This window comes from Gossypium hirsutum, chromosome A08, assembly GCF_007990345.1.
Source record: "Gossypium hirsutum isolate 1008001.06 chromosome A08, Gossypium_hirsutum_v2.1, whole genome shotgun sequence".
NCBI lineage: Eukaryota > Viridiplantae > Streptophyta > Magnoliopsida > Malvales > Malvaceae > Gossypium > Gossypium hirsutum.
In genome coordinates, this window is record NC_053431.1 from 123811318 (window position 1) to 123838775 (window position 27458).

At 31.1% G+C, this 27458-nt stretch overlaps 3 protein-coding genes across 3 annotated transcripts; all 3 read left to right on the forward strand.

Annotated features, from left to right (window-relative positions):
* Positions 1–6208: 6208 nt before the first annotated feature.
* Positions 6209–9168, forward strand: LOC121204727 (cyclic dof factor 2). Its single transcript, XM_041075156.1, has 2 exons — positions 6209–6477; positions 7431–9168. The coding sequence occupies exons 1-2, from the start codon at positions 6403–6405 to the stop codon at positions 8796–8798; spliced, it is 1443 nt and encodes a 480-aa protein (XP_040931090.1). The 5' UTR covers positions 6209–6402; the 3' UTR covers positions 8799–9168.
* Positions 9169–14650: 5482 nt separating this feature from the next.
* Positions 14651–15800, forward strand: LOC107936315 (peroxidase 57). Its single transcript, XM_016869013.2, has 2 exons — positions 14651–14890; positions 14971–15800. The coding sequence occupies exons 1-2, from the start codon at positions 14687–14689 to the stop codon at positions 15724–15726; spliced, it is 960 nt and encodes a 319-aa protein (XP_016724502.1). The 5' UTR covers positions 14651–14686; the 3' UTR covers positions 15727–15800.
* A 1713-nt stretch (positions 15801–17513) lies between these two features.
* LOC121204728 (zinc finger protein VAR3, chloroplastic) lies at positions 17514–21446 on the forward strand. Its single transcript, XM_041075157.1, has 5 exons — positions 17514–18244; positions 18351–18468; positions 18827–19110; positions 19487–19585; positions 19666–21446. The coding sequence occupies exons 1-5, from the start codon at positions 17793–17795 to the stop codon at positions 21335–21337; spliced, it is 2625 nt and encodes an 874-aa protein (XP_040931091.1). The 5' UTR covers positions 17514–17792; the 3' UTR covers positions 21338–21446.
* The last annotated feature ends 6012 nt before the right edge of the window (positions 21447–27458 follow it).

Genomic DNA, 27458 nt, shown 5'->3' on the forward strand with positions numbered 1-27458 from the left:
GCATTATCCTCTTATTTAAAAGTTGGTTAAGAACCTCTAATGAGATTAATGTTTAAAAAAATCAACAAAAAAGTTTAATAAAATTCTCTCTCTCTCTCTTTTTTTTTTCATTTTGATATATTTTATTTTAAATATACATTGTTAAGTTTAACAAACCAACATTAAAACTGACACTTGTTATAAAAAAATAAAACTTAAGCTTCCGATTTTATCTAAATCTAATAGACTTATATTTAAATATTTTATTCGGTTAGTGTCACTTTTAATTGAGTTACCGATTCAATTATAAAATTTTAAAATATTTTTTTAAATTATAATTAATATTATTATAATTAAAAATTTTTCCTTATTTTATACTATTTTTAAATAATAAATTACTAATTTAAATGCCGAACACATATATAATATTAAAATATAAATTTATTACCACTCCACGTTAATTTATTGTTAAATAAATTTTAACCAAAGATCTTTTCTTTGATCACATTATGAGTGTGATAATTTAAAAAAAAATTACTTAAATTTATTTTTTATATAACTATTTTTTAAAAATAAATCCAATATTGAATAAATATCCATAGTTTCAATATTTCTCATGAAATATCTAATTTAGTAGTGGGTATTTTTGTAATTTTTACTATTTCAAATTAATATATAACCCAAACAAAAAATAGGATCATCGTAAATATCGTAAAAATAAAATATATAAATATATTATACATAGGTATTTTATTTGTTTTTAATTTATGAATAATTTAAAATTTTTTTGATATATCATAAATTAATTTTTAGGCGTCATTATTTTTGACCCTCTACAGTAATCTTTTTAAAATAGGAGCAGTCCATATGGCTATGTATAAAGATAAAGATTGAGACAGTAAGGTTAAATTATAGTTTTTTGCAGAAATGCAGCTGCCTTGCTTTAAATGGTCAAAAAAGTGGCTGCTTTCTTTCTTATTGGAAATTTTGACAGCTTTCTCTTCTTCTTTTCAGTTTATGGCTTTTGATATCAGTATTTTAAGTGTTCGAGGGTCTAGATTGATTCACAAAATTAAAGTTTTAAGTATCAAATTAACTTGTTTATATATAGTTTAGATAAGTAAGACACGAATATAAAATCTTAAAACTTTCAAAACCTTAACCTTTTTATTAAGTTAAGACTTTATTAATGCATCTAATGTGATAATTTAAATTATCGACTAATAATTAGTCTCGTTGATTAACATGTCAGGTAATTATTAACAAATAATATGCTTGTCTTATTATTAATTTCATTTTAAGTTTTATATTTTTTTAATAAAGGAATTTAGTGTACAAATAGGAAAATTGTATTAGAAAGAATAGGAGTTTAATTATAAATATTTAGAGGTGTCAAAGCTCAACTTTACTTGTAATTTCATAAAATTTGAAGAGATTAAATGATAGATTTATCGATTTAAGGAAGGGCTAAGGTTATTGTCTATCTCTATCTATACCCCTGCCATAATTTATACAATATCAATCACATTTACTAAAAATAAGAAGTTTGTAATTTTTTTAATATACATATTAATAATATTGTTATACCCTAACTCGGCTCGGACATGTGGTACCATGAGAAGTAATTTGAGATGCTTCATATCACCCATAGGATGGTCACTCACCTTTGATTGCTTGTTGACTCCCCTATCAAACCATTTTTGCTAATAGTGGGTTCTCCATTAGGCCCTCCGCTATTAGCAGCACACTCTTATCTCCGAGAAGAACTACTAAATGGTCATTGAAACCTAACAATCTTGTATTGCATCAGTAAAAGGAATGTTAGAGTAGGCCAACACAATACTACACTTGATGACAATCAATATATAACGGGCCCACCACTTGATTGACCACGTGGATAGACCATCGTCTATATTGCCGGTGACGTGGCTCCACCAGGCTAGGGAACCTTCCCTTGTATATACCTTAGCTCATGACGTTGAAAGGATCTTTATCTGTCAACTCTCAACTCCCTTAAGCTTTCTACTCCAAGCACATTACAATCCCCTAGTCCTCACCTCTTTTCTTCTACTTTGACAATTTGCTTGTCTCAAGTGAACCGGGTGCTTTATCTCTATCACCATCTCTTCCTTGTTGATTAATCAATATCAACAAATATAAATTATTTATTATTTTAATAGTACATTTTTTAGCATATTATTTATTAATTATTTTCTTTTAATTTTTTATTTATATTTTTTTGTAAATATATTAAATTAAATATTAATATAAATATAAATTAATATATTTTATTCATATTTATCTTTATAATAAATATTAATACATTAATTAATCATAAAGGAAGTAACACAATTAAATACAAGGAACTATTAACAAAAAATTATAATTAACTCCAGTTAAAATATTTTGATTTACTTAATTGTTAACTTTTCGTTTTGGGCTTTCAATTAAGTTGATTGTTTTGATTTATTCGATTTAGGATTCAGTTAAAATATCAAGTCGATAGATTCTCGGTTTAGTTTAGTGGTTGACAAGTGTTATATAGAGATATAATAAAATATTAAAAAATGACTCGTGATTTTTAAAGATTCATTCCCGGTATATCAAATACTAACTCTTTAAATTAATCCAATTCAAATTATATTTTAAAAATCGATTAACAATTTCACAATAGAATGTTAATCAACAGATCGATTAAAACCAAGGGCAGCACAAAAGGGCAAGCAAGGGACTTGGTCCCTTGGTTTGGTAAAATTCCTCTTTTAGTCCTCTAAATTTATAAGCTTGTCAGTTAATTAAATGGTAAAAATAAACTTTGGTCCCCTTGATTTGGTAAAATTCCTCATTTAGGTCCTCAAAATTTGTAATCTTGTCAGCTAATTCAATGGAAAAAATGTACCTTGAACCCATTGGTTTGGTAAAATTCCTCTTGTAGTCCTCCAAAATTGTTAACTTGATTCATATAAGTACTTCGCCCCAAAAAATTATAATTTAATCGCCATCCTCAATAACTAGTTAAATCAAAAAATATAAAATTCAAACTGGTTTAAAATATAGAATAAAGATAGAGCTAGTTATACTGTCACACCAATTTATTGCTACTTCTTGAAGTAAAGTAAAAAGGAAAAAGGAAAGTCCAAAGATAAAAGCTAAAAAGGAATTATTAGTGGGGACGACAAAAGTGCTTACTTTTTAGATCACAACAAAAGGTCAGCTTTTTGGCGGTGTGAATAGAAACTTTTTAAGATGGGGGGGGCGGGGGGTCACTTTTTTTGCCCAAAGTAGCCACCACTAAACCCTAAATTGAGGATGAGATTGTTCTTCCATTTCTCGCCATCAAATTGAGATCTTTATCTCCAATCCCTGCCCACGGATAGTGGTCCCAATTTACAATTATATTCATATATGTGGGACTTTATCCAAATTTTATATCTTCCTTTTCTCTTAATTTAACCTCAAAATTAAATTTATTAAAAATTTTATACCTAGCTTAATCCTTTAACATACATAGCATGTTAATTTTAAGAAATTGTAGCATGGACCCTTTCCTTGTTTTGTTTAACATAAACTTCTAAAAATTTTGTATTTTTATATTTAGGTTAAAATCACAACAAAAAAAAACCCCTCCATTTTATGATTTTTTATATTTTTAATTTTTAATTTACTCTAAATAAACTCTTATTCTTTAATTTATTTCCAAATAAGTTTTTAATAGTAATTTGCACCTGATAAAATCTAAACATAAATCAATATTTTATTTTATCCAACACCAATAATATCCCACACAATGGGACATGTTTAAAATAATATTTTATTCTTTTACTAAAAGGAAGAAGGGAAAAAATAGCATCTTTCTTCATAACCCCACTTACCAACTTGATTAATTAAATCAAAATTCATCATTAATTTCAAAAGTTGTGATTGTTCCCACAAGAACCAAAACATATTGGTATATCGGTTTGGGTAGAAGAATTGAACCCACCATTAATAGAACTGCTTAAAATATATAAAAACAAGGAATTCAAATAGGAAATAGACAGTTGAAATTGAATCAATTTTATAATTTTTTTAATAATTTTAAATTGTTTATACATTTTTTTAAATATTTTAATTATTTATGTAATTATTATTAAAATGTCGGTTGAATTAATCAGAATGAAAATTAATGATAACGGGTTTTATTATTAAAATATGGGTTAATATGTAATTTGTTCTCTGAACTTATTTAAAATTACTTAGTTGGTATCTGAATTTGTATTTCGTCACCCAAGTTGGTACCTCTTGTCTAACACAATTAGTTTATACTAACATAACATTGATAGCCAATTTGGTGGCAACATATGACAGCTTCTCAAAATGCCATGTGGCGAGAATAAATTTTAAAAAAATTAATAAAAATAGTATAAATTTTTGTCCAGATTGATTATTGATGTGAAAAATAAGTATGTATTTTTTTATTAATTTATATATTTCTAATTTTTTTTAAATTTATATCTACCACGTGGCATATTGAGAGAATATCACATGTTACCAACAGATTGTTATCAGTGTCGCATCAATAGAAACTAACAATTTTAATGTAGAAGTATTGGCTTAGATGACATAATACAAGTTAATGTACCAATTAAGTTTATTTAAATAAATTCAAGAATTAAACTTGAAATTATGCATTAAAACATTGATGTAAGTAGAATGTTTTGCAAGTAGGTAGCTTCTTTATGTCTAATATAATGAAGCTCAAGCTTTGCAAATTGCAACAAAATTTTGGACCCCATTTGGACTCCCAATCACCAAACAAAAATGTACCCTAAATAAAAATAAACAACAAAAATCCAAATCCAAATCCAATGTTCCCCTTAATTAAGTTGTTAATTGCTTACCTCTTTTTAGCCAGCTGTTCTTATATCATCAATCTTTTCTTAATGAAAATTTCATTAGGAATATCTAATGTATTTTATTAAAGAATTTAATTCATAGTCACAAGATTACAATATAATGTTAATTATGTCTAATAACATTATTTGAATGAAGCAGTGAATTTTGCAACAGTTAAACAATAAGACTGTTGGTTTGATGACGTGGACATTTAAAAATTACGTGGCATTTTTTAATCTATAACATGAGTTGGTGAAAGTTTACCCAAAGGTCCTTGTCCAATGCCGGGAATGCAATTTGGTCCCTGTGGTAAGAAAAATAAAGCAAACGGGGAAAGACATTGAAGGCGGCGTAAAAAGCGACTATTTTTATTTTGTTGTTTCACTTTATTACAAAAGGGGGCTCCACATTTTGGGTATTTTTAGCTTTTTAATGCCTTTAAGTTTGTCTTTCTTACATCAGCATCATCCTTAGCCACTACATCCAAATCCTTTTTTCTTTTGCTGATTCGGATGCCAGCTGGCACCAACCCCACCTCCCTTTTATTCTCTTCTAAATTAATCTAGCAAATTCTATATTACACTCTAATAATTTATTTATTTATTTTATGAAAATTATAATATAAATATTTTTATCATTCTAAATGGGACCATCCTTATATATTTATTTTTTTAATTAAATGTTCAAATGCCTTAATAAAAATATAATATAATAATATTTAATATGTCTGGAGATATATTTAAAAAATTCACTATTTTATTTTGCTTTTAAAATAAGACTCCAACATTTAATAATGATTTTATTTCCAATTTCTTTCCCCTCTTTTTAATTCCAAGATCCCATAAAATGATTCTATAATTTTAATCAAATAATTTATCCGTACCCAATTGCACAAAAAATATAATAAGAGTACCCAATTTTTTATTATAAAAAATAAGATAACATCGCCTAGTTTTTATAACCATGCCAAGAGCCAAAAAAAAAAATCAAATATAGTATTTTTAAATAATTTGAATAATTTTTTAATTAGAATATTATTTTATTGAAATAAGACATAATGTATTAATTGTTATCATATTGTTATTACTGTATTAAATGCTGCTGCTGAATGTTGACAACTTTATTCATTATGTGATGGATAAAACATTATTATAAAGGATTTGCTTTAATTGGTGATTATAATTTATTTAATTACTAATTTAGGAATAAATTCGATAATTAAATAATTTCCAAATAGAAAAAAAAGGCAGAAAAGTTTAAAAAATTTTACTCTGATCCTCCACGTTCTTTATGCTTTATCACAGAGACTTTTTTTTTTTAAATATATATTTTTTCATTTTTCTTTGTGTTTTTATGGGGTTTTGTGGGATTTTAGTGAAAAAGAGTAAAAACACTATAAAAAGTTGCCTCCTTTCTTCTAAAAAGAGTCTTCTTTATTTTCTTTTACTCATTCTAAAATCAACTTTATTTTAAATTTTTTGGGGCTTAAAAGTTATGGTTCTTGCTCTTCATACCTGCAAAAACGTCAAAGATTGTATGTAAAAAAAAATGAACGGTGGAGATCCAGCTTTCAAGCTCTTTGGAAGGAAGATTCCTGTGCTTGAACCTCAGATTCATGCTGGGGTAAGCTTACATATATTCAAAGTTCATTTTTAAAATTTTTATATTATTTTTATTTTGGTTTAATGTATATATGTGTTGCTTGTCCACAATTTTAGCTGTTGTTGTTAGCTTAATATTTCTGGGTTTGTTGTTTATGATTTGTTGGTGAAAATATTAACCTTTGAAGCTGTTGTATGCACCCATAGTTGAAGTTTTTATGACTTAAAATGCATTTTTTTTCATATTTTTCTTGTTTTATTGAAAGAATTTTTTGACTTTGTATTTTGGGATGAATCTGCTTGCTTTTTATGGTATAAATTATAAATTGTTTCATTTCTTTTTTTTATTTGTGATTAGTTTCCTTTCTTAACTTTACATTTCTCTAATTTATGGTTTTAAATGAACTAAACATACCTTAATTCTTTTGAGAAAAAAAATTGATTTTGGGTTTGGGCAGTAAAAAAATTATAATTTATTAGGAATTTGTCAAAAAACATGATTCTTTATAGAGTGATTATTTAGGAAACTGAAGTAATTGATGCCTCTTTTCCTTTTATTTCTTATACAGATTTCTATATATAAGAACTCCATTTCTATCAAGGAGAGTTGTTCATTATAGCAAATTTAAGTGACCATCGTTTCTTTTTGATGAAATTTGCTTAGAAAACAATTATTTTCGTTAATTTTCCGATTTCAGAATTGAAAAACAGCTTTATAAAGATATATATACACTTGTGTATGTATTCATTGTCTTTGGATGATGGGGAAAAACAGCTGTTCATGTAAGTATTACAGTCATACTTTCTTACATGTTGCTAATGGAATTATTGTGAACTAACTGATGTTTTACGATAATCGTGCCAAGGATGTCGTTTGTTATGTTTCATTTAATGATAATCGAGCTGGAGATGTTGTTTCCAATGTTTTTTCCTTGATCACCAAGTTTCTAATGCTGTTTTGGTTTTGAATTTCAGGATACATGTGGTGAGGAAACAAACCCGGCAACTGAAACTTCTCAAACAAATACATCTGGTAAGCCAGATAAGTCCATTAAGGTGGAAAATGGTAAGGAAGAAGTTCAAACTTGTATGAAACTGGATGAGGTACAAATTAACCCCAAAGACGAACAGCCAGAGACGAATAGAACAGATCAGGAGATAGTTTTCAAGAAGCCAGACAAGATCCTTCCATGTCCACGGTGCAACAGCTTAGACACGAAATTCTGTTATTTCAATAACTATAATGTCAACCAACCTCGACATTTCTGTAAGAATTGCCAGAGATATTGGACAGCTGGTGGAACAATGAGAAATGTTCCTATCGGTGCCGGGAGAAGGAAGAATAAGCACTTGACCTCGCAATACCGTCAGATAATAGTTTCTTCCGATGGAGTACCAATGACTCAGATAGAAACCCCCGACTCAGCAAATCAACAACTTGTATCTCCTTGTGAATCTACAGCTGCATTCAAGCCTTCCATGGGGAATGGAACGGTTTTGAAATTTGGTGCTGAAGCACCACTTTGTGAATCCATGGAGACTGCGCTTAGCCTTGGAGAACAGAAGAGATGTGTTGAGACTGGTACGGTCACTTGTGGAGAAACACGAGAGGAACCCTCTTCGTGTGGATCTTCAGTGGCACCTTGTAGCATACGGGGGAATGAATTCCCTGGACATGTCATGCAAAAAGAGAGAATAGGTGTGACTGGACCTAATGACCGGAATACACAGCATCCGCCACAGTGCTATCCTGTTCCACCCTGGGTTTTTCCTTGGAATCAAGGTCCGAATAATGTAGCTCCCGTGGCAGCCATTCAGTATTCTTCTGATCGTATTAGTGCACCAAATAGTAGTACTTCCAATGTTGTTCCTCAATGGTGTCCTACACCATTGGTGGCCGTCCCCGGATTTTGCCCACCAAACATTCCGGTACAGTTTGTGCCTGCTTATTGGGGTTGTATGCCTCTATGGACCACTTCCGGGGGAAATGTATCATTCAGTGGCTCCAATGGTTGTTTATCTCCATCATCCTCGACTAGTAACAGTAGCTGCTCGGGCAATGTCTCACCGACACTAGGCAAACATTCCAGAGAGGCAAATTTTGTCGAGGAGGAGAAACCGGAGAAGTGCATTCTGGTTCCAAAGACATTAAGAATGGATGACCCGAAAGAAGCTTCAAGGAGTCCTATATGGGCTACATTAGGTATTAGACCCGCACAGAAAGATCCTTTACAAGGCAAAGATTTCGATTCCTTCGAATCTAAAGCAGAAGGCAAAGACCATATACCAGACGGCAATCATATTTTGGAAGCAAATCCTGCACCCTTTTCAGAGAGCAAATGAGGATCATCAAACGAACAAGTTTCATCACTTGTTGAGTTCTTGACAAGGTAAGCAATGTCTCAACTCTTCCTTTAAAGATAGAATTTTGTAAATAGTTAGAAGAAACAATGATTTGAGTGGTGTTCATCATCTGCGGAGCGATTTTATATATATATATATATATAAAGACATTTCGTACACTTGCATGTTTGTTTTCCATGTAACTTGACAAACAAGAAACCAAAAAGCAGAAGAAGGTTGATCGGATTGTCCTTGGGTTCTTATCGATTTGATTGTTAACGGATACCCATGTTTAGAGGTTTGCTTTATTCTGAAAAAGTTGTGTACAATATCAACAATTTTGAAAATGGAAGAAAATTTTCATGGTGAATAGTGTTTCATTATTTTATGATAAGTCATTGAAACTATATTGATTTGATAGTCCTGTGTATTCTTTTCGTGTTCGGTTTTATTTTTTACCGAGTTTTTTCTTCTTATTAAATTGATTAAAGATTCAAATATCAACATCCGCAAAACATTCAAAGGAATACTATATTTTCATCACAATTTTCTTTTTTTCCCTAATTTGTGTTTTGACCATAAAGGAAGATAATTTCAACACGTTATGGGGAATATTAAAATATTATTTCTATATTTTTTATTTAATAAATTGTAATTCATGCAAGTTGCCCCGAACTACTAAAAGAAATTTTGTGCAAGCTTTGATTCAGTATGGGTTGGTTTTGACAAGTAAACGTCTTGACTGCATCTGTTACTCATCCCAATAAAGGTTTGAGTAAAATTTAAAAAAAATTACTCTCATTTAAAATATAGGTCGGATTTGAACATTCCAGTCTTGATTCGATTTATTTTTTATGTTTATAATACATTATAGGATGATATCTTTTTTGGTCCTTAAACTTGGTAACTAGGTTCATATCGGTGCATGTACTTATTTTTGTTCACTTTGATACTTGAACTTGATAAATAAATTCATTTTAACCCAACTTGAATTTTGTTAAGATTTAATGATGCATTCATTTTCTTGGAATATGATTGTATTAATTGATTGAGTCGATTGGACTAAGAACTGGTTGGTATTTTAGTTCAAACAAAGGGTTGAACACGTTGAACTAGTTTTATAAGTTTCTTTTTTTTTTTTAAATTTTAATTTTAATTTTATCTTTTATGAATACTTAATTATTGATGGTTTAGCACTTGAACTGATTGAATTAGGTACTAGTCGTCTAATCAGCTCAACCATTGGTCCGATTATTAGAATACTATATGGAACACTCTAAGATTGTACCACATCATCACTTAAAAAATTATATAATTTAAAAAATTATATAATTTTTTAAGTTTTCAAATGATGATGTGGCACAATATCAGAGTGTCAAGTCATCAAACTTTTATATTTTTCAAGTTGAGGGACCAAAATGAATTTAGCTTCTAAGTTTAGATATCAAAGTGGAGAAAAAAAGTACAAGTACTAAAGTGAATCTAACTGCCAAGTTCATGGACCAAAAATTATATTACCCCTATATTGTAATATGTTATTTTTCATACATATTATATAAATTATGACACATAAAAACTAAATTTATAATGTTGTAACGTAAATACTAAAAAAATGTTCAAAACCTTATATAAATAAATGAAAATTATAAAATTATTAAACATTAACTTTAAAATAATATGAATATTTTAAAAAATAAAAAAAGATGGATTTAGGTTAATAATTTATAAATATTAGTGAATTTAGACAAAATTTTAAATTTATATTCTTAATCAAGCAAAATTTAAATAAATATAAAATATATTAATGTTATATTTAAATCAAATTCAAATTCAACTCGATTCAACCCTCAATACGTATATTTTCAGGTCAGACTAATAACAAGAAAAATAATATTGTTCTAGCTTCTTTGTTGTAGCTAAAATTCTTCCACTAGAAAGTATTCAATATTTGGGTGAATTTAGAAATTCTATTTTTGGATATCGAAATCAAATTATAAATTTTATGAGTTAAAATTTAAAATTTTTATATTAAAAAAAAGCTTTAAATTAAATTATTAATTTTTTCAAAAGTTTAAAGAATATAAATATTTCGTTTAATTTATAACTAAAAAGTTTAAATTCATTATTTTCATATCACAAAAATTACAGTGAGAGAAGAGCAAGAATTTTGTTTAGAATTTGTTAGAATCTTAGTCTGCTCTCTGCTCAATTCGATATCTAGATAGATGTGTAAATAAAGGTATGGACAAAACAAAGCACATCAATGCAAGAAGCAAAGCAAGCAGAAAAATAAACACAAATCTAAAAAATGAGTCGAAGAGATAAGTGAAAAGAGAATTAACACACGGTATTTATTAACACAATTTGGATTCCACAATCCTTTATTTACAGAGCTTCACTTAGAGAATGTCTTTATTCAACAATTCATTCGATACAATTATTGACTAAAGCTCAATCTGTCCTCTCTCAATAGACAATTGCAGCCCAAAAGTCGAACTCAAATTGTTACAAACTACTCTCTCCAAATACCTTTCAATTCCTACAATATCTCTCCATAAAAATCCCTAAATAAGAAATGTGTAAATACACCCTAAACGGCTAATGAGGAAGTATCAGCTACCTATTTATGAGCTAATACAAGAGTCTCTTTAACGATGATTTAGTAGACTTTAAACTCTCATGTAAAAGTTGAAAATATCTCTTTAATTATTTCCAATAATTATTTTATAAAAACCTTCGTATCTAAGTAAAATATTCAACTTTATCTCTAAGTAAAATGATAAAGATAAATATATTCAATCATAAAACTCTCCTCCTTTTTCTTCAAGTTAACCGAAAAGATAAGAATACCATTCCATAGTGTAGCATGAAATTAATGAAATTACCCTTTCATTTGTTGCTCAGAACATTTAAACATAGCCAAATATTAATTACATAGTAAAAAATACCTACACTTAAATTGATCTTGATTTATTCCAAAGATATATTCAAACGTGACAAAAACATGATATCCAACAAACAGTTTAAGAGAATGTTTAAACATGATATTCAAACTTTAGAAACAAGAAATCTATGGTCTGAACAGAATTTGTATTTTAAATTAGAAAAAAAATTATAGTTGATATTTGTCCCAAACTTGATTTTTAAACAAAATTGACCCCTTTGTAAAAGAAGAAAGTTGAAGGGGTTATGATATCAAAATATTTTTTACTAAATATTAAAAATATATTTTTTAATAAAGTTGATGGGGTTATGATAGTTTTAGAAGTGGTTTTTTTATATAATTATTGAAAAATTATAAATAAATAAATAAATTTTTTGAATGGTAAAAGGAGCCCATATTTCTTCTTGAAGAAAATCCATCTTCCCCAAGTGCCTGCAAAAAACCACGACACTACAGCCCATTATGGTCTAAGAATACTCCCCTTGGCGAACTAGCCCCACTCGGCACTGCCACCACCCCATCAGTATTCAGCTTTATCCACCAACATCCGGTGCTTCCCATTTGATACTCCGCTCCAAACGACAAGAATGGGCGGTGGAGACAAGCAGAGAAGCAGGCTGAAATATGTCTAGCCCAAGCCATACCTCTGCTAAGCCATGAACCCCATTTTTTCGAGACAACAAACTTCAAAGCAAAAGATTTGAAATAGGGGAGGCATCACTTTCTCAAGACACGACTTCATTGTCTCGGGACATAATACTCTATTTTGACAATTTGAGCTAGGATTTGTATCTTAACTCCGAATTTGACCTCATACAATCTCGATCCAATATAAATTGGCCGATTTGACCTCAATCAAGTACACTACACTTACACAACATGAAAATTTTCTATTTTTTTTATAGTTTTAATCCACAAAATGACATGTCATTAGTGACGTGTCATGCTGTTAGAAATAGTAGTACAAGAAAGAAAATTATAAAAAAAAAGTTATAAACACTTAGTACATAACTTGTGCTACAAATTTATAAAAATAATAATTGTTCGGATGCAAATAAATAATAATAATTATATATATAAATTATTTGCACCCTCAAATTAAAGCCCAATTGCCTATTTTTTTAGCTTTAAAATATTCACATAAAGCGCAATAAATAAATTCACTTATTTAATGATTAGCCATCCATATAAAGAATTGTATATTTAAATTCTTTATACTTAATATTTGTTAGCAATGTGGGATTACTAACATTACAAATTAATAACACATGTCATGTCAGCAACTGATATGTCATGCATGCCACATTGAACAAAATGGTTGACCATTAATGGACTAACAATTTTCGTCAAATTTGGTTTTATTTGAAAATTTTTAAGTGAGATTAAAAAATTAGAAGAACCGTCAAAAGTTGAAGTGCAATACCCCTAAGACTTGAAGGTGAGTTTTGCAATTATGCCATTTAAAAACTCCATCCGTACATGCACGTGTCTGAAAAAGCGGTGGGGTATAAAATTATAAATTAACATTTTTATTTTTATTTTGAGTTATGGATAAAGGAATATTTAAATAAAATACTTTTGAAGACACAAGCTGTTAATATGAATAAAATAATAATTAATAATAAATTAGGGTTTGGAATCATTGGCACATGGATTTCTCTCCACCATCCCGTGAGTCCAATAGCCTTCCTTTGATTACAAGGAAAGGTCAGAATAATTTTGATTTTGCAAACAAAATGTGAATGAAAGTGAGTTCCAGCTTCTTTTTCTTTTTTCTTTTTAATTTCTTACTTAATTTTTTATATTACTCCAAAGAAAGAGACAATTTGTATAGTATTTTTGTCTGCAAATTGTCATTTTTATATTAATATTTCTGCCCTAACTTCCATGAATTCATAAAATTTATAACCAGAAAACCTGACTAATAAGAGATCAATATGAAAATAAAATCTTCCATACAATGCCTAATTATTTGGAAGGCATTAGTATTTGAGTGTGCTGAACCCTCTTGTATAAAAAATACATAAAATATCATTTATTTTATTTACTTTATGTTTTATAAAGGTTAAATGTATGTTTTTCTTTGTACAGTATAATATTTATATTTGACAAAAATTATATATTTTGACACTTTTAATAGTGCTACTGTTTTAATTTCAACTCAAGTTTTAGAGTTGATTTGATGAAAAACATCCATCGGAATGTATTTGACAAATTAAACATAAAATTAAACAAATTCACAATGAACAATAGATTTATTATTCTAAAAATCATGAAAAAAAATTAAACTTAATAACATTAACAGTTAACTTTCATCAAATTAACTATAAGACTCGAATTAAATATTCAAACATTAATGGCATTACTTTTAAGTACCAAAATATATAATTTTTATCAAATATAAATATAAGATTAAGCAAAAAAAAAACAAGATACCGTATTAAAACCTTTATATCGAGGTCATTACTTGATCACAGTAATTATGTAGATCGAGAACACAGTCTCTTTTTTTAGTATATCTCTATACTGTTGTAATTTGTTTTATATATATATATATATATATAATCATACAATATTTGTATTCACTTCAGAAAATATAATAAACACGATTTACAAGATAAACCAGAAAATAAATTAAATAGAAAACAAAAAAGTACACGTAATTGAACTCTTACTACCCCCATTTTCGTACCTAGTTTATGTTTATGATAATTGTAAACAAAAAAGAAAAAAGGAATCACATAGTTGCCCGTGATTCGTTCAGAAACCGTGTTCTATATTGGAAAAACTTTGACCTTTTGCACGTTTCAACATGGCCAACCACAACCCAATTAGGCAATTATGTTATTATATTATATATACACATGTGTGTATATATATAGCTCACAAGCACACATTGATACTCACAAGCATATAGTGATTTCTCGAGAAAAAAAGAGAAGAGATGATGAGAATGAAGATTATATTTGTGCTTTATTTCACGATTCTTCTTCCTTTAGCTTTAGCACAACTAAAAGTAGGGTTTTACAAGACAAGTTGTCCTCGAGCTGAATCCATTGTTAAAGCCGCTGTTCAAAAACGTTTCAACACTGATAAATCCATCACTGCCGCCTTGCTTCGCATGCATTTTCATGATTGTTTCGTTAGAGTAAGTGCTGTTTTAAATCTACTTGTTGGTTCATATAGTCACCTGATATTGTCTGCTAATGGGAGTTTACTTTTATGTAGGGATGTGATGCATCGATTCTGATAGATTCGACTAATCAAAGCCGATCAGAGAAAGAATCTGGTCCCAACTTGACAGTACGCGGATACGAGCTCATCGATGAAGCAAAGAAAGCCTTAGAAAAGGTTTGCCCATCAAAAGTTTCATGTGCTGACATCATAACCCTAGCCACCCGAGACTCCGTTGTTCTTGCCGGTGGACCTTCTTACGACGTTCCGACGGGAAGACGAGATGGTCGGGTCTCTAATATGAACGAAGTTAACTTACCGGGACCGTCGTTATCGGTTTCACAAGCTTTCCAATCTTTTAAGGATAAAGGCCTGACAATGGACGATATGGTTACACTTTTAGGTGGCCATACAGTTGGTGTGGCACATTGCTTTTTTTTCTCGGGTCGGCTTACTAATTTCCAAGGGACAGGGAAACCCGACCCAAGTATGGATGCGGGTTTGGTAACTACGCTGAAAGGGATTTGTGGTAATGGATCGAACCCTAAGGCGTTTCTGGACCAGGGCACGTCTTTTAGTTTTGATAATGAGTTTTATAGGCAGATTCGGGCGAAGAAAGGGGTGATGAAGATAGATCAAGAGTTGGCTGATGATAGATTATCGAGTGGAATCGTATCGAGATTTGCTTCAAATGCGAATTTGTTTAGAACAAGGTTTGCTCAAGCAATGGTGAAGATGGGGAATATTCAAGTTCTTGTTGGAAATGCTGGAGAAATTAGGAAAAATTGTAGAGTTATTAACTCTAAATGAGTTTCACCTTCAAATAAATCGAAATATGTACTCATCTTGAACTAAATGAAGGAGTTAAAATTTTTGAGTTGTCAGAATTTTGATTAAATTCCTCAATGAAGCACGTTATATTATTTAAAGGAAGAAAAATGGTATATCTATCATAAGATTCCAGGCATATTATTTATGAAATAAACATAAAGTTATTGGGTTTAGCATGCAAGTTGAGTTTGGGTGGCGGGTGAGTTAATCTTATTTTTTGTCCTGCGTTGGTTTAGGACACCAGATTGTGTTTGGTGGTGTCGGCGTCAACAGCGGCTGCCTTTACTCGACACCCGCTTTGCTCACGATGTGATCCTTTGAATGAGTGATACGTATGTGGTTAATATAAAAATAATAGTCACAAAAAAATTAAAATTATAATAATATTATAATATGAAATAAAAAAAATCTAAATACACCGTATTAAAAATAATCTTCAACAAAAAAGCGACTAAAACTAAGCCCAACCGATTTCTGTCCAAGCACAAATTGAATGAATCTATGATGAACATAGCAGCCCATTTGAGTTGTTTACTCGTGATGGGTTTAAATTTAGTTTCTATATTTTAATTTTTAGATTTGCAATCAAGATATTTAGTACTATATTAATGGGTGTTTCATTTTTTGTCTTAGTACCGACATATTTCAGTGCATTATTTCAACTTTATTCATGTTTTTAAATATTTTTCACATATATATAGTTTCATTTTTAGTTTTTTTTGATAAATTATAATACATTATAATATTTTTCATATATAATTATAGTTTCTTACTAAATTATATATTATATACATGCAAATATATCTTAATTATATACATATAGATATAAATTTATAAGTTTTAAGATTATTAATTAGGTTGAATAATTTAATTCAACAACTTTTGATATTAAATATGATTATAGAAAAATTAAAATGGTTAATATAAAAATTTTAAAAATTAATTTAAAATATCAAAATTTTATACTTACCAATATAAGTTGGTATTGCCTGAAACCAGCTGAAACCCGTTGAAATTTTAACCGAAACGGTACGTACCAACTGGTATTGGTACAGTGCCGACTACCATATTTACAGTACTTTTTTTATTTAAAAATCTTAATCCCTCCATCTAGTTTTGCTATTAGAATTGTCGATGTGACAATTATAAAAAGATAAAATAATTTTTTAACCGTTAATATTTATAATTTTTATTAATTTACTCCCTACTCTTTGGAAAATACATAAAATAGATTCAAAATCCTAAGATTTACAAGAAAATAATTTGATAATTGAATTTTTTTTTGTATTTTTCCAAGGATAATCTCCACTTATTTAGATTTATGTTTGGGATTAGAAATATATACAATTTAGATTTACATTTGAAATTAAAAGAATATAAGAATTTAATATATCAAAATTAAAATATAGGATTAAATTTGTGACTTTGACATATTTAAACTTATTTAGAACGTATTATATTTTGGGCAAACTACAATATAAGTTATTTAGTTTTTCTTTTGTCATTCAATTATAAAAAAAATTTAAAATAATCATTTAATTATTAATATTTTTATCATATAATTATGAAAAGTAACAAAATAATTATCAACTGTTTAATTTTATCCTTTTTAGTTCAAAATTAGCTAAAGTAAAATTGAAAATATCCAAAATTTAAGATAATTGGATGACAAAAGAATAAAATTAAATAATTGAGTGATATTTTCTAATTTTTCATACTTGCAAAAATAAAATAGTAATTTGGGTAATTTACTTTTTTTTTTCTTCATATTTTCAGAGATCTCTTCGGCCACAAAAAAGAAAAAAAAAGAAAAAAAAAGGGAAAAAAAAACCTTTGTTGTACTTGTTCATAGCCGGAAGGCAGAAGCGCAGATTCTAGAAGATAATACTCTCTCCCTCTTCCACCACCAAAACCCGTATAATAGGCTTCTAGGGTTTATAGCCCGACGAGCTACTGCCGCCGTTTTCGGCTCACTGCCACCACGTCCGCAGCTGCTATCACTTCGTTCTATCTCCCTAATGCAAACTGGTGTTTGATAAAAACGAATGGGTAGCAGTAGTAGATTCCTAACGATCCTTTCCCCTTCTTCCCCTCTCCTTCTACATCACCGTCATACCACTTCCTCCCTTCTCCGCCTCACCCGCCACCGCATCCAGCTATCCTTCCTACGCCAACACCACTTCCCGCCACCTCGCCCTTCGCTACCCACTACTAAAACCAAAAAACATTCGTCCCTTTTTATTCCCAGACCTTCCCCGCGCAATTTCCACACCCAACCCGCCTCCTCAAATTTCGCTAATTCCTCCGTATTGGCCCCACCCAATCATCCATGGCCCGAATTCTCCGCTCTCGTTAACAACATCTCAGCCGCTGGCTACTTCGATGCCCCCCATACTTCCAGTGAGCTTGCGGTGGATGCTTCCCTGTTCTCTGATGAGTTTCTAGTTGTGCTCAATGCCTGCTTGGCTTTCGCGCGTGATAAAACTGATCTTCTAAGGTAGCCAAAAATAGAAGTTAAAAATAATTTTTTTGCTTAAATCTTTGTTGGTTTTCTTTGTTTTTTAAGTTAAAATTTCCCTTTTTGCATTGGGTTCTATGGCCAGATTGCTCTCGAGGAAGGAGATAGAGGCGGTGGTGCAAAATGGGAAGCCTTTTTTGTTCAAGGATGGTGAGGAGTCTGCACGGAGGTTGATTTTGTTTCTAAATAGCAGTGAAAGCAATGTACGTATTGGGGATTTTGTTTAATGGTATTTATTTATGTATGTATGTCATTGCTGTTTTATATGTTCTAAGGTTAAACTGTCAATGATTGTATATGTTATACTCATTGTTAATTCTATGCTAAAAATGAAGGGTTTAGGTCCATTAATTGTTTATTCTAATTTGTGTATGAAGTAGTTCCTAAAGGTCGATTCTTGCACCGAAGGACCTCCAAGAAATCTTTTTCTGTATGAATCTTGTGTGGGTATGCACGTTCTTAAGTAAAAATAAGGCCCTTTTTTTACCATTTTTAATGCTGTTGAAATAAGAGCTTTAAAGCTAGTATGTGCTATGTTTCTAAATGTTTTTCAGTTTTTAGGTTGCGGATGTTGATAAAGCGAACATGGTTGATTTAATGAGTTTTTTATTGAGTTATGCAAGCAATGTTACCATTTCCTCAGAGAGAAGCAGTCTTTACAACTCGGAGCTTGTTGAATCATCAGTCCGGCATTTGCTGGGTGAGTTGGCAAAACTGAGTGACAGCTCCCAAGTTTCAAACTATTTTGAACATGAGCAAACTCAACTCCCAGAGAGAAATGGGCAAATGTCAAGGTCTTTTGGGCCGAACATTGAAATGAAAAGAGGCGATTGGATTTGCCCAAGGTAGATTGTTTTTCTATCATCTTCATAGATAGTGTAGTGTTATGTCCCTTCTTTGCTAAGTTCAGCTTGTCATAGGCTTTGGTGGTATGCTTGAATAAGGTGGCCTATGTAGAAATCTGTTTAAGTATGAAAGAAGCTTGTAAACTATCCATGAAAATTTCTGTATGCTCTGATTTGCACCTAATATAGACCTTATCTTGAATGGAAATTGATTTGTTAAAGCACCATTTGGATACAAATTTGGAAGTGTAAGGTTAATTTGTAGTACTTATGATTGATGTCTTGAAAATGTCTGGATGACTAATTGTGTGTTCTCCATGATACCTACGTATGTACTAAAGATTTATGGCAGCATAACGTTTTATTCGTTGTGCAGGTGTAATTTTATGAACTTTGCAAGAAATGCGAAATGCCTTGAGTGTGAGGAAGCACGGCCCAAGAGGCAATTGACTGGTGGAGAGTGGGAATGTCCCCAGTGAGCATTGGTTTTTTTTTTTTTAACTCCTCTTTTGGGGATAAGAAATGTGATTTTAATTTATTTACTTTTTTTTACAGATGTGATTTCTTTAATTATGGAAGGAATACGGTATGCTTGAGGTGTGATTGCAAGCGACCTGGACATATCTCACTTGGTAATACCTACTCAAGGCCAGGTTTAGCATACAATACTGGGACTTCTTCAAATAAGGCTGATCTCGATAGGCGGTTAGCTGCCAATGAAGAGAAGGCACAACGATGGTTTAGTAAGGTTTCTCAGCTTGACAGTACTGCTGATGTGAGCAGTGCCATAGCAGATGAAGATTTTCCTGAAATCATGCCTTTGAGGAGAGGCGTGAATAGATTTGTTGTGAGTACAAGGAAATCACCTCTGGAGAGGAGGTTGGCCAATGCTCAGTACCGTAGAAACATGGATAATGATGGCATTCCTGAACGTGACGATTTCCAGACTGGGGAAGTCAATAAGACCCTGGACACAAAAGTTAGCCGGAGTTTAGATGAGGTTCTTGGTCGTTCATCTACCTCTTCCGAATCTAACGATGGTAGCGTCAATAGCAGAGCGGAGAATGGTCATCCTAGGGGAACTAAGTCCAATTATGTTCCATTTGTGCCATTACCTGCAGACATGTTTGCGAAGAAACCTGAAAATTCAGAAATACAGGAGAAGAATCCGAACGTTATGTCAAATGACCATGACTCTGTTGTGTCAAATGCAGTTGGACAAATGGATGATGTTTCTGGGAGTGAGGAGTTGCAAAAATCTCTACAAAGTCGGCAACATTCTGAGACATTAATGAATGAGAAAGAAAGCATTGATAAAGAGGTAGAACAAGCTGAAAAATCTGAGAGATGGTTTAAGAAAGTTGCAGAGCTCCATAATGTTACAGATCTTGCCAATGCAATTCCCGATGAGGATTTTCCTGAAATCATGCCTATGCGCAAAGGAGAGAATAAATTTGTAGTCAGCAGAAAGAAAGACCGTTCTTTGACTTCTCCAACTTACAAGAGGCGGGCAGCAACGGAGCAAGCAGGCAATACAAATTATGTCCCTTTTGTCCCGTTCCCGCCTGATTACTTTGCTAAAAAGGATAAACAGCAAGGTAATGGAACAGATTCTAGTGCTGCTCCAGATTCTAGTGCAAAAGCAGCTCGTGAAACTCCAACCTCTGCAACACTAAAGAAGCCTTCAGAGAAGTTATCCGAGGTGTCTGTTGCAGATACACAGCCGGTGCAAAACTGGAGCCCTAAACCTTCTGGAGAGAACTCAAGTGAGACAAGGAGAGATGCAGCTTATCCGGCACAGACTAGTGGATATTTTAACCCGAATTCTATCAATTCCCAAACGAGTAATAATGACAGCAGGAAACAGGTGACGGATTTGACGGGAAGTCCATCTCAACAATCTGAGTATCAGAATGTTAGGAGTACTTGGAGTGGAAAGAGTTTGGAAGGTTCAGTAGTGAAAGAACCAGATCCATTGGACATGTCGGAGGAGGCCAAAGCAGAGAGGTGGTTTCGCCGTGTTGCTCAGATAAAGGACATTTCAGAGCTCAGCCAGATCCCCGATGAAGATTTCCCATCGATAATGCCGATGAGGAAAGGGGTGAATAGGTTTGTCGTGAGTAAACGGAAAACACCACTGGAGAGGAGGTTGACATCCCAACAGTATCGTAAAAATCTTCCGGTTGTGAACTCGGATCCTGGCAAAAATGGAACTGATAGGAGCTAAGGTAACAAAAACAAACTTATTGTTTCCATGTTATACATTATTTGAAACATCCAATCATGCTGTTTATTTCTGTTCTATACATAAGAGAAGAATGACGAAACTTTCACCAGACTGTGGTCTCGTCTTACCATTTAAGCATTTTTGTGTACTTGAGCTTTTTACTCTTGCAAAATGAACTTCTCTTGAGATTGAAGTTAGGGTTTAGTTTTTTTAATTTTAATTTTAATGAACTTCGATTAAGAAAATCTTTGAATCAATCAAATTATGACACGGTTAATACTTAAGTGGCAAAGGAATAAAACTTTAGGTACCTAAATTAAAAAAGTTACATAGTTTAGATACCTATTTTTCGTATAAGTCTAAATTAAAATATTCTAAAATTTAGATGGAACCATTTTAATTTAATTTTTTATAATTTTCAAAAATCAAATTATGAATTTTTAATTTATTTTATAATTTTCTAAGTCATAAGATTTCATCTAAAAAGTTTAAATATATAATTTTAACTTTTTCTTGACATGTGGTATTGTAGAATGAAACTGATAAAACATAAAGTATAAGGGTGAGGTTGATAAAAATAATAGTACTGGAAAAAGAGGTACTATTACTATACATGTGCTTACTTACGTAGTTTACTTGTGTCTACTGTTATCTTTTAATTTTCTTTGCCTTATAGAGATGGGTAAGCAAAAAATACAAGGGAAGGGTAAGAGAAAAAAAGAAAAATGTGTGTGTTTATTATATTTTTCATGGATTTATAGTAATATTGTATGTGTATATTTTTCATTGGGTTTTTTTCTTCCTATTTTTTAAGTGGAAAATATGGGTCTTATATAAAACTTGACCTGTTTGAATTATTATTATTTGATATATTAATTATTTTGTTAAGTTATTTCTTTTTTTATGATTTGTGAATAATGATTTGATTTTAATAAAAAAAACTGTTTAAACAATTTGTTAGAATTAATTTTGCCTACTTTTATTCTATTTTTAAATTACCTAATTATATTAAATTGTATTTAAAGTTTTAAGTCCTCATGTTGATTCAAATAACAAGATCAACTTGAAAGATTTTTAAGTATTAAAATTAGACTTGACTTACTTGCAAAATATTTTTTTATTTATTTAAAGGAATTAGTTTATTTATTCGTGAGTTGATTTAACATTCATGTGACTCATTATAAAAAATAATCATGATTGGGACTTAATCTAAAATAAATAAATAATGACAAAAAAAAACAAAATATTATTATTTGATAAAACTTAATTTATGAAGTAATAAATAAATAAATCATTTAATTTTTGAAAAAATCAAGTGATTTCTTAATTTTGTAATTGCATTATGTTGAACTTGTCTCACCTTCAACGTGCATTTTAAGGTACCCAATTAAGAAATAATATGGGACTACCGAATCCATATCATGTATGTTTCACATGCAAGTTTTATATGATTTTCTTTTTCTCTTCAAACCATTATTCTATTTTTATTTTAACTTTTTTAGCATATATATCACCTAAATTTCTCCTCGGATTTTTAATCTGTTCTTGAATTTTATTTTATTTTTCAGAAAGACTATATAAATTCAATCGGTTATTATTGTTATTATTATTATTATTATTATTATAAAAAAAACAATCAAACATCAAATTATATAAATCTTTTCTAGAGATAAATCCATTAATTCATCTAAATAAAGAAAATCCTTTTATTTTACAAATGAAAATTTATAAAAGAAATTTAAAATACTAACTAACAATATCCATTTTAATTTTATTTTCATAGTTATATAAAATATATTTTAAATTATAGATAATGGTACCCCACATCTATCAAAAGAATCCCAAGTACGAAGCATAAGAGGTAGGTGCACCAATATTCCCATACTTTTTCTAATACAATAAATTTATTATTAATTATTGAATTGGATGATAAAGAGTTTGATATTTTTAAATAAAGTTCGAAATTAGATTTTATGAAAGAATAAATTAACTCAATTTAAAGATTTGATTGGATTTAAATTTAATTAAGGTTCAATGTAATGATTAAGGTTTTCAAAATTAAATTGGTAATCGAATTGGTTAATTTACCAATTTTTTAGCTGATTAGTTTGATAAAAATAAATTATTAAAAAATTCATTAAAAATTAAAAATATATAAAACAGTTCATCCCTCAATTTAAATTATATTTTTTCTCGATTCAACATAACACTTAATGAATCAATTTTTTTTTTGGTGAATAGAAGAAGAAACTACACAAAATACTAAAAAAAAAGCAAAATGAGATGTTACATATAATTGTAGGCCCTCCTCCCTATCAAAGCTAGCTTGGTAATATGATCGACTTCCATGTTTTCTTCTCTAGGAACATATTCAATTGATCAGTTCTCCTCATTTTGTTAGAGTTGTATAATACGTCTGATTATTGCTGAATATGATCCTTTCGATAAGGCCTCCTTAATCACCCCCAATAACTTTCAAGTTGTCTGTCTGCACCAAAACTCTATCGTGTTGTCTTTATTGTACCAATGTCACATCATCAAGAATACTCTACAGTGCAACTTCGAAAACAGAGCATTTCCCTAATCTGCGATTAAAACCCAAGGATCCATTCCCCATTTTTATCTTTCAAAACTCCTGCTGCAGCAACACAATCTGTGTTAATTTGAACCGTTCCATCAGAACTTAGTTGAATCCACCTTTCTATTTTCATCGTCTCCTCCCTCAAAATGTGCCTTACAGAACTTCCTCCTTTGCGAGTAGAGATGTAATGTGTAGCCCAATTATACACACCTTTGACAATCTCTTCAACACTCCTTGAAAAGTACAAATATTCTTGTTTTTCTAAATTCGTCAAGCAACTAAGCTAAAGAAGTACAACCAATCTATATTCCTTAAAAAGATTGTGTCGATTTTTCAAATTACACTCAAGCCATTCCTGCAAATTTCTTGCAAAGAAAAAGGTTAAATTTTGATATGGAATGATCCAGAGTCATACCTCTTTCGTTGCCTCACAATCTCTTATAGCATGGAGTACATCCTCCATTTCATGACCACAAATTAAACATATTGCATCATTGCTAACTCTACGCCTTAGTCGCTACGCTTGAGTAAGCAACTGTTGTTTGAGAGCTAACCGGAGGAAAACCCAAACCCTTTAAGGAGCCTCCACCTTCCAAAGCAGTTTTCAAGAATGCAGAGATGGAAAACCGATAATTTTTCCAATTAGCCTTCTAATAGCCAAACCTGAAAAAGTTCTAGATTCCACAATCCTTCCTCTGTAACCATCTCCTTAAGGCAACAGTTCGTAGCAATGTTGGCATTAGCTGGAATTATATTGATCAAAGGGCCAATATTTGGAATCCATCTCTCCCACCAACATCTAATGGTGTTGCCATCCCCAGCTGTCCAGAATATATTTTCTCTAAGCAATGACAATACCTTAAGTAAAGCTCTCTAGAGGAAAAAATTATTACTACGCGAGATACTGAAAGGTAGTTCATACTTTATCCCATACTTCGAACGCAAAACCCAAACCCACAGAGCCTTCAAATTTGTTAGAATGTTAAACCCCAGCTTCAATAAGAAAGAGGTTTTTTTATCTTTCACTGATGAATCCCAAGCTTTCCACAACCCTTTGGCTGGTATACTGAATTCTAACTAACAAGGGCCATTCTTTTACTACATTCAGTCGAACCTCATATAAACTGCCTAGCAATACTTCAATTTTGTCATATATTCCTTGTGGAATCCTCAAAGGCTACATGAAGTAGCTAGGGATTGTAAGAAGAACCGATTGAGCTCTAAAATAACTTTACCGGCTAGAGATAATTGTCTTGCATCCCATCTTTGAAGCCTCAATTTAACTTTTTTCACCACAAACTTCAAGGAGTTATAGTTACCCTTTCGTGAAAAAGAGGGACTCCCAAGTAAGAACCTAAATTGTGGACCTTCCGAAAACCAAGCAAAGCTCAAAGTTGCCCTGCCAAGTCTTCATTCACTCATTTGGAGAAGAAAATGTTCATCTTATAAGTATTGTTTCAATGCCTAGAACAACCACAAAAATTATCCAATAAATCTTTAACTAATCTAAGCTTGACTCACGTTAGGTTTCCCAAAGATAACAAGATCATTGGCAAAAAACAAGAGAGAAAGCATCGGTCTTCACCTAGATAAACAAATGGGAGACCAAAAACTAGAATTACCCAACCATTCTATGCAAAGAACAAATAGGTAAGGGGACAGAAGACACCCCTGTCTGATGCCCCTAATTGGACTGAATTTCCGAGTAGGCATCCCATTCCACAAGATTTGCATAGTAGAATTGGTGGTGGCTAACATAATGACATTTCTAAGGAAGTCTGAAATATTTGTCGCTTGGAGAGAGGCATCTATGAATTCCCAACTCATTTGGTCATAGGCTTTTTCCAAATCAATCTTAATGGTCATCTATTTTTTGTGTTTGCTTCGCATTGAATGGATAACTTTTTCGGCCACTATGATATTATCTGTGATGTTCCTTCCAGCAATAAAACCAACTTATTTTGATCTAATGGTTCTTGGAATAACTACCTTAAACCTATTTGCAATAATATTTATGACCAATTTGTATAGAATTGAACACAAGTTTGTAGGGCGAAATTGTGTAAAGCTCTCAAGATTATGAACCTTAGGGATAAGTACGAGCAAAGTGTTATTAAACTCCCTGTTAATAGCTTGACCATTACAAATTTTCCTAACCCACTCGGAGATAGCCCCACTAATCAACTTCCATTGGCTTTGAAAAAAGAGTGCATGATAATCATTACTGCTAGGTGCTTTCAAATGAGCCATGTCAAATAAGGCTGTATTTATTTCTTCATTTGAAATTGTTTTTCTCAAAAGTACCTTAATTAAGATTAATTTTAGGAAACGAGCTAGCAGGTAAGGCTGTTAAACATTCCGGAGGCTCACCATACAATTTCTGGAAAAAGTTAACTACTTCAGTTTGGAGAGACTCATATTTGAAAATCCAATTACCCTCTTCATTCTTCAAAATTGTAATTTTGTTGTGATTCCTTCTATGAATCATACGAGGGTGGAAAAATTTAGTATTTCAATCCCCAAAATGTAGCCAATGACACCTAGCTTTCTACTTCCATAACAGTTCTTCATGGTAGAGAACACATTCCAATTCCTCTCGTATCTGGGCTTCCAAAATACTTAAATGCACAGAATCAACTCTTTCTAAATCTTTTTAAACATTATACAATCTCTGCATCAACTTCCTTTTGCGAATCCTAATAAGGTCATACATAGAATGGTTCCAATTTTTAATGTTATTTGTAAAAAAGTTTAGAGATTCAACCGTATTACCTTTTAAACACTTTTTCTCCTTGACAAAACCTGAGAATTTGGGGTGTTCAATCCATCCAGTAAGGAATCTGAAAGAACAACCTTTAGACAACTTAACCTCCGATTTGAGGAATAAAAGTAGAAGTCTATGATCTAACTTGACCCTCAAGAGGTAAGTGACTGAGCAATACGGAAAAGGCCTTATCCAAGCATCGTTACCAATTGCCCTATCAAGTCTTTCATAAAGCCCGGGTATTCAATTCAGCCAATTAGAAATCTAAAAGGAAAACCTTTAGACAACTTAACCTCCAATTCGAGGGATAAAAGTAGAGGTCTATGATCTAACTTGACCCTAAAGAGGTAAGTGACTGAGCAATATAGAAAAGGCCTCATCCAAGCATCGTTACCAATTTCCCTATCAAGTCATTCATAAAGCTCACCTCGATGCCAAGTGAAAGAAGAACACCTGAAACCTAAGTCCTACAAATTAGACTTCTCAAGAAAATCATTAAAAAGAGGACAACCATTCCCAATTCTACGTCCTCTTTTCTTATCATTAGAAGAAAGTAGAGCATTAAGATCACCAATTGCCATCCAGGGGATATTTTCTATTAGAATAGAAGATGTGAGACTTTCCCAAATCATTTTCCTCTTCTGCCTATCTTGGCTTCCATATACAAACACAATATAAACAGGCAATACAGAACAAGTCCTAAGAATTCAAATGTAAATGAATTGAAGATTACTGTGAAGGATCTTAACAGAAATCGGGTTCTTTCAGCCCACCCA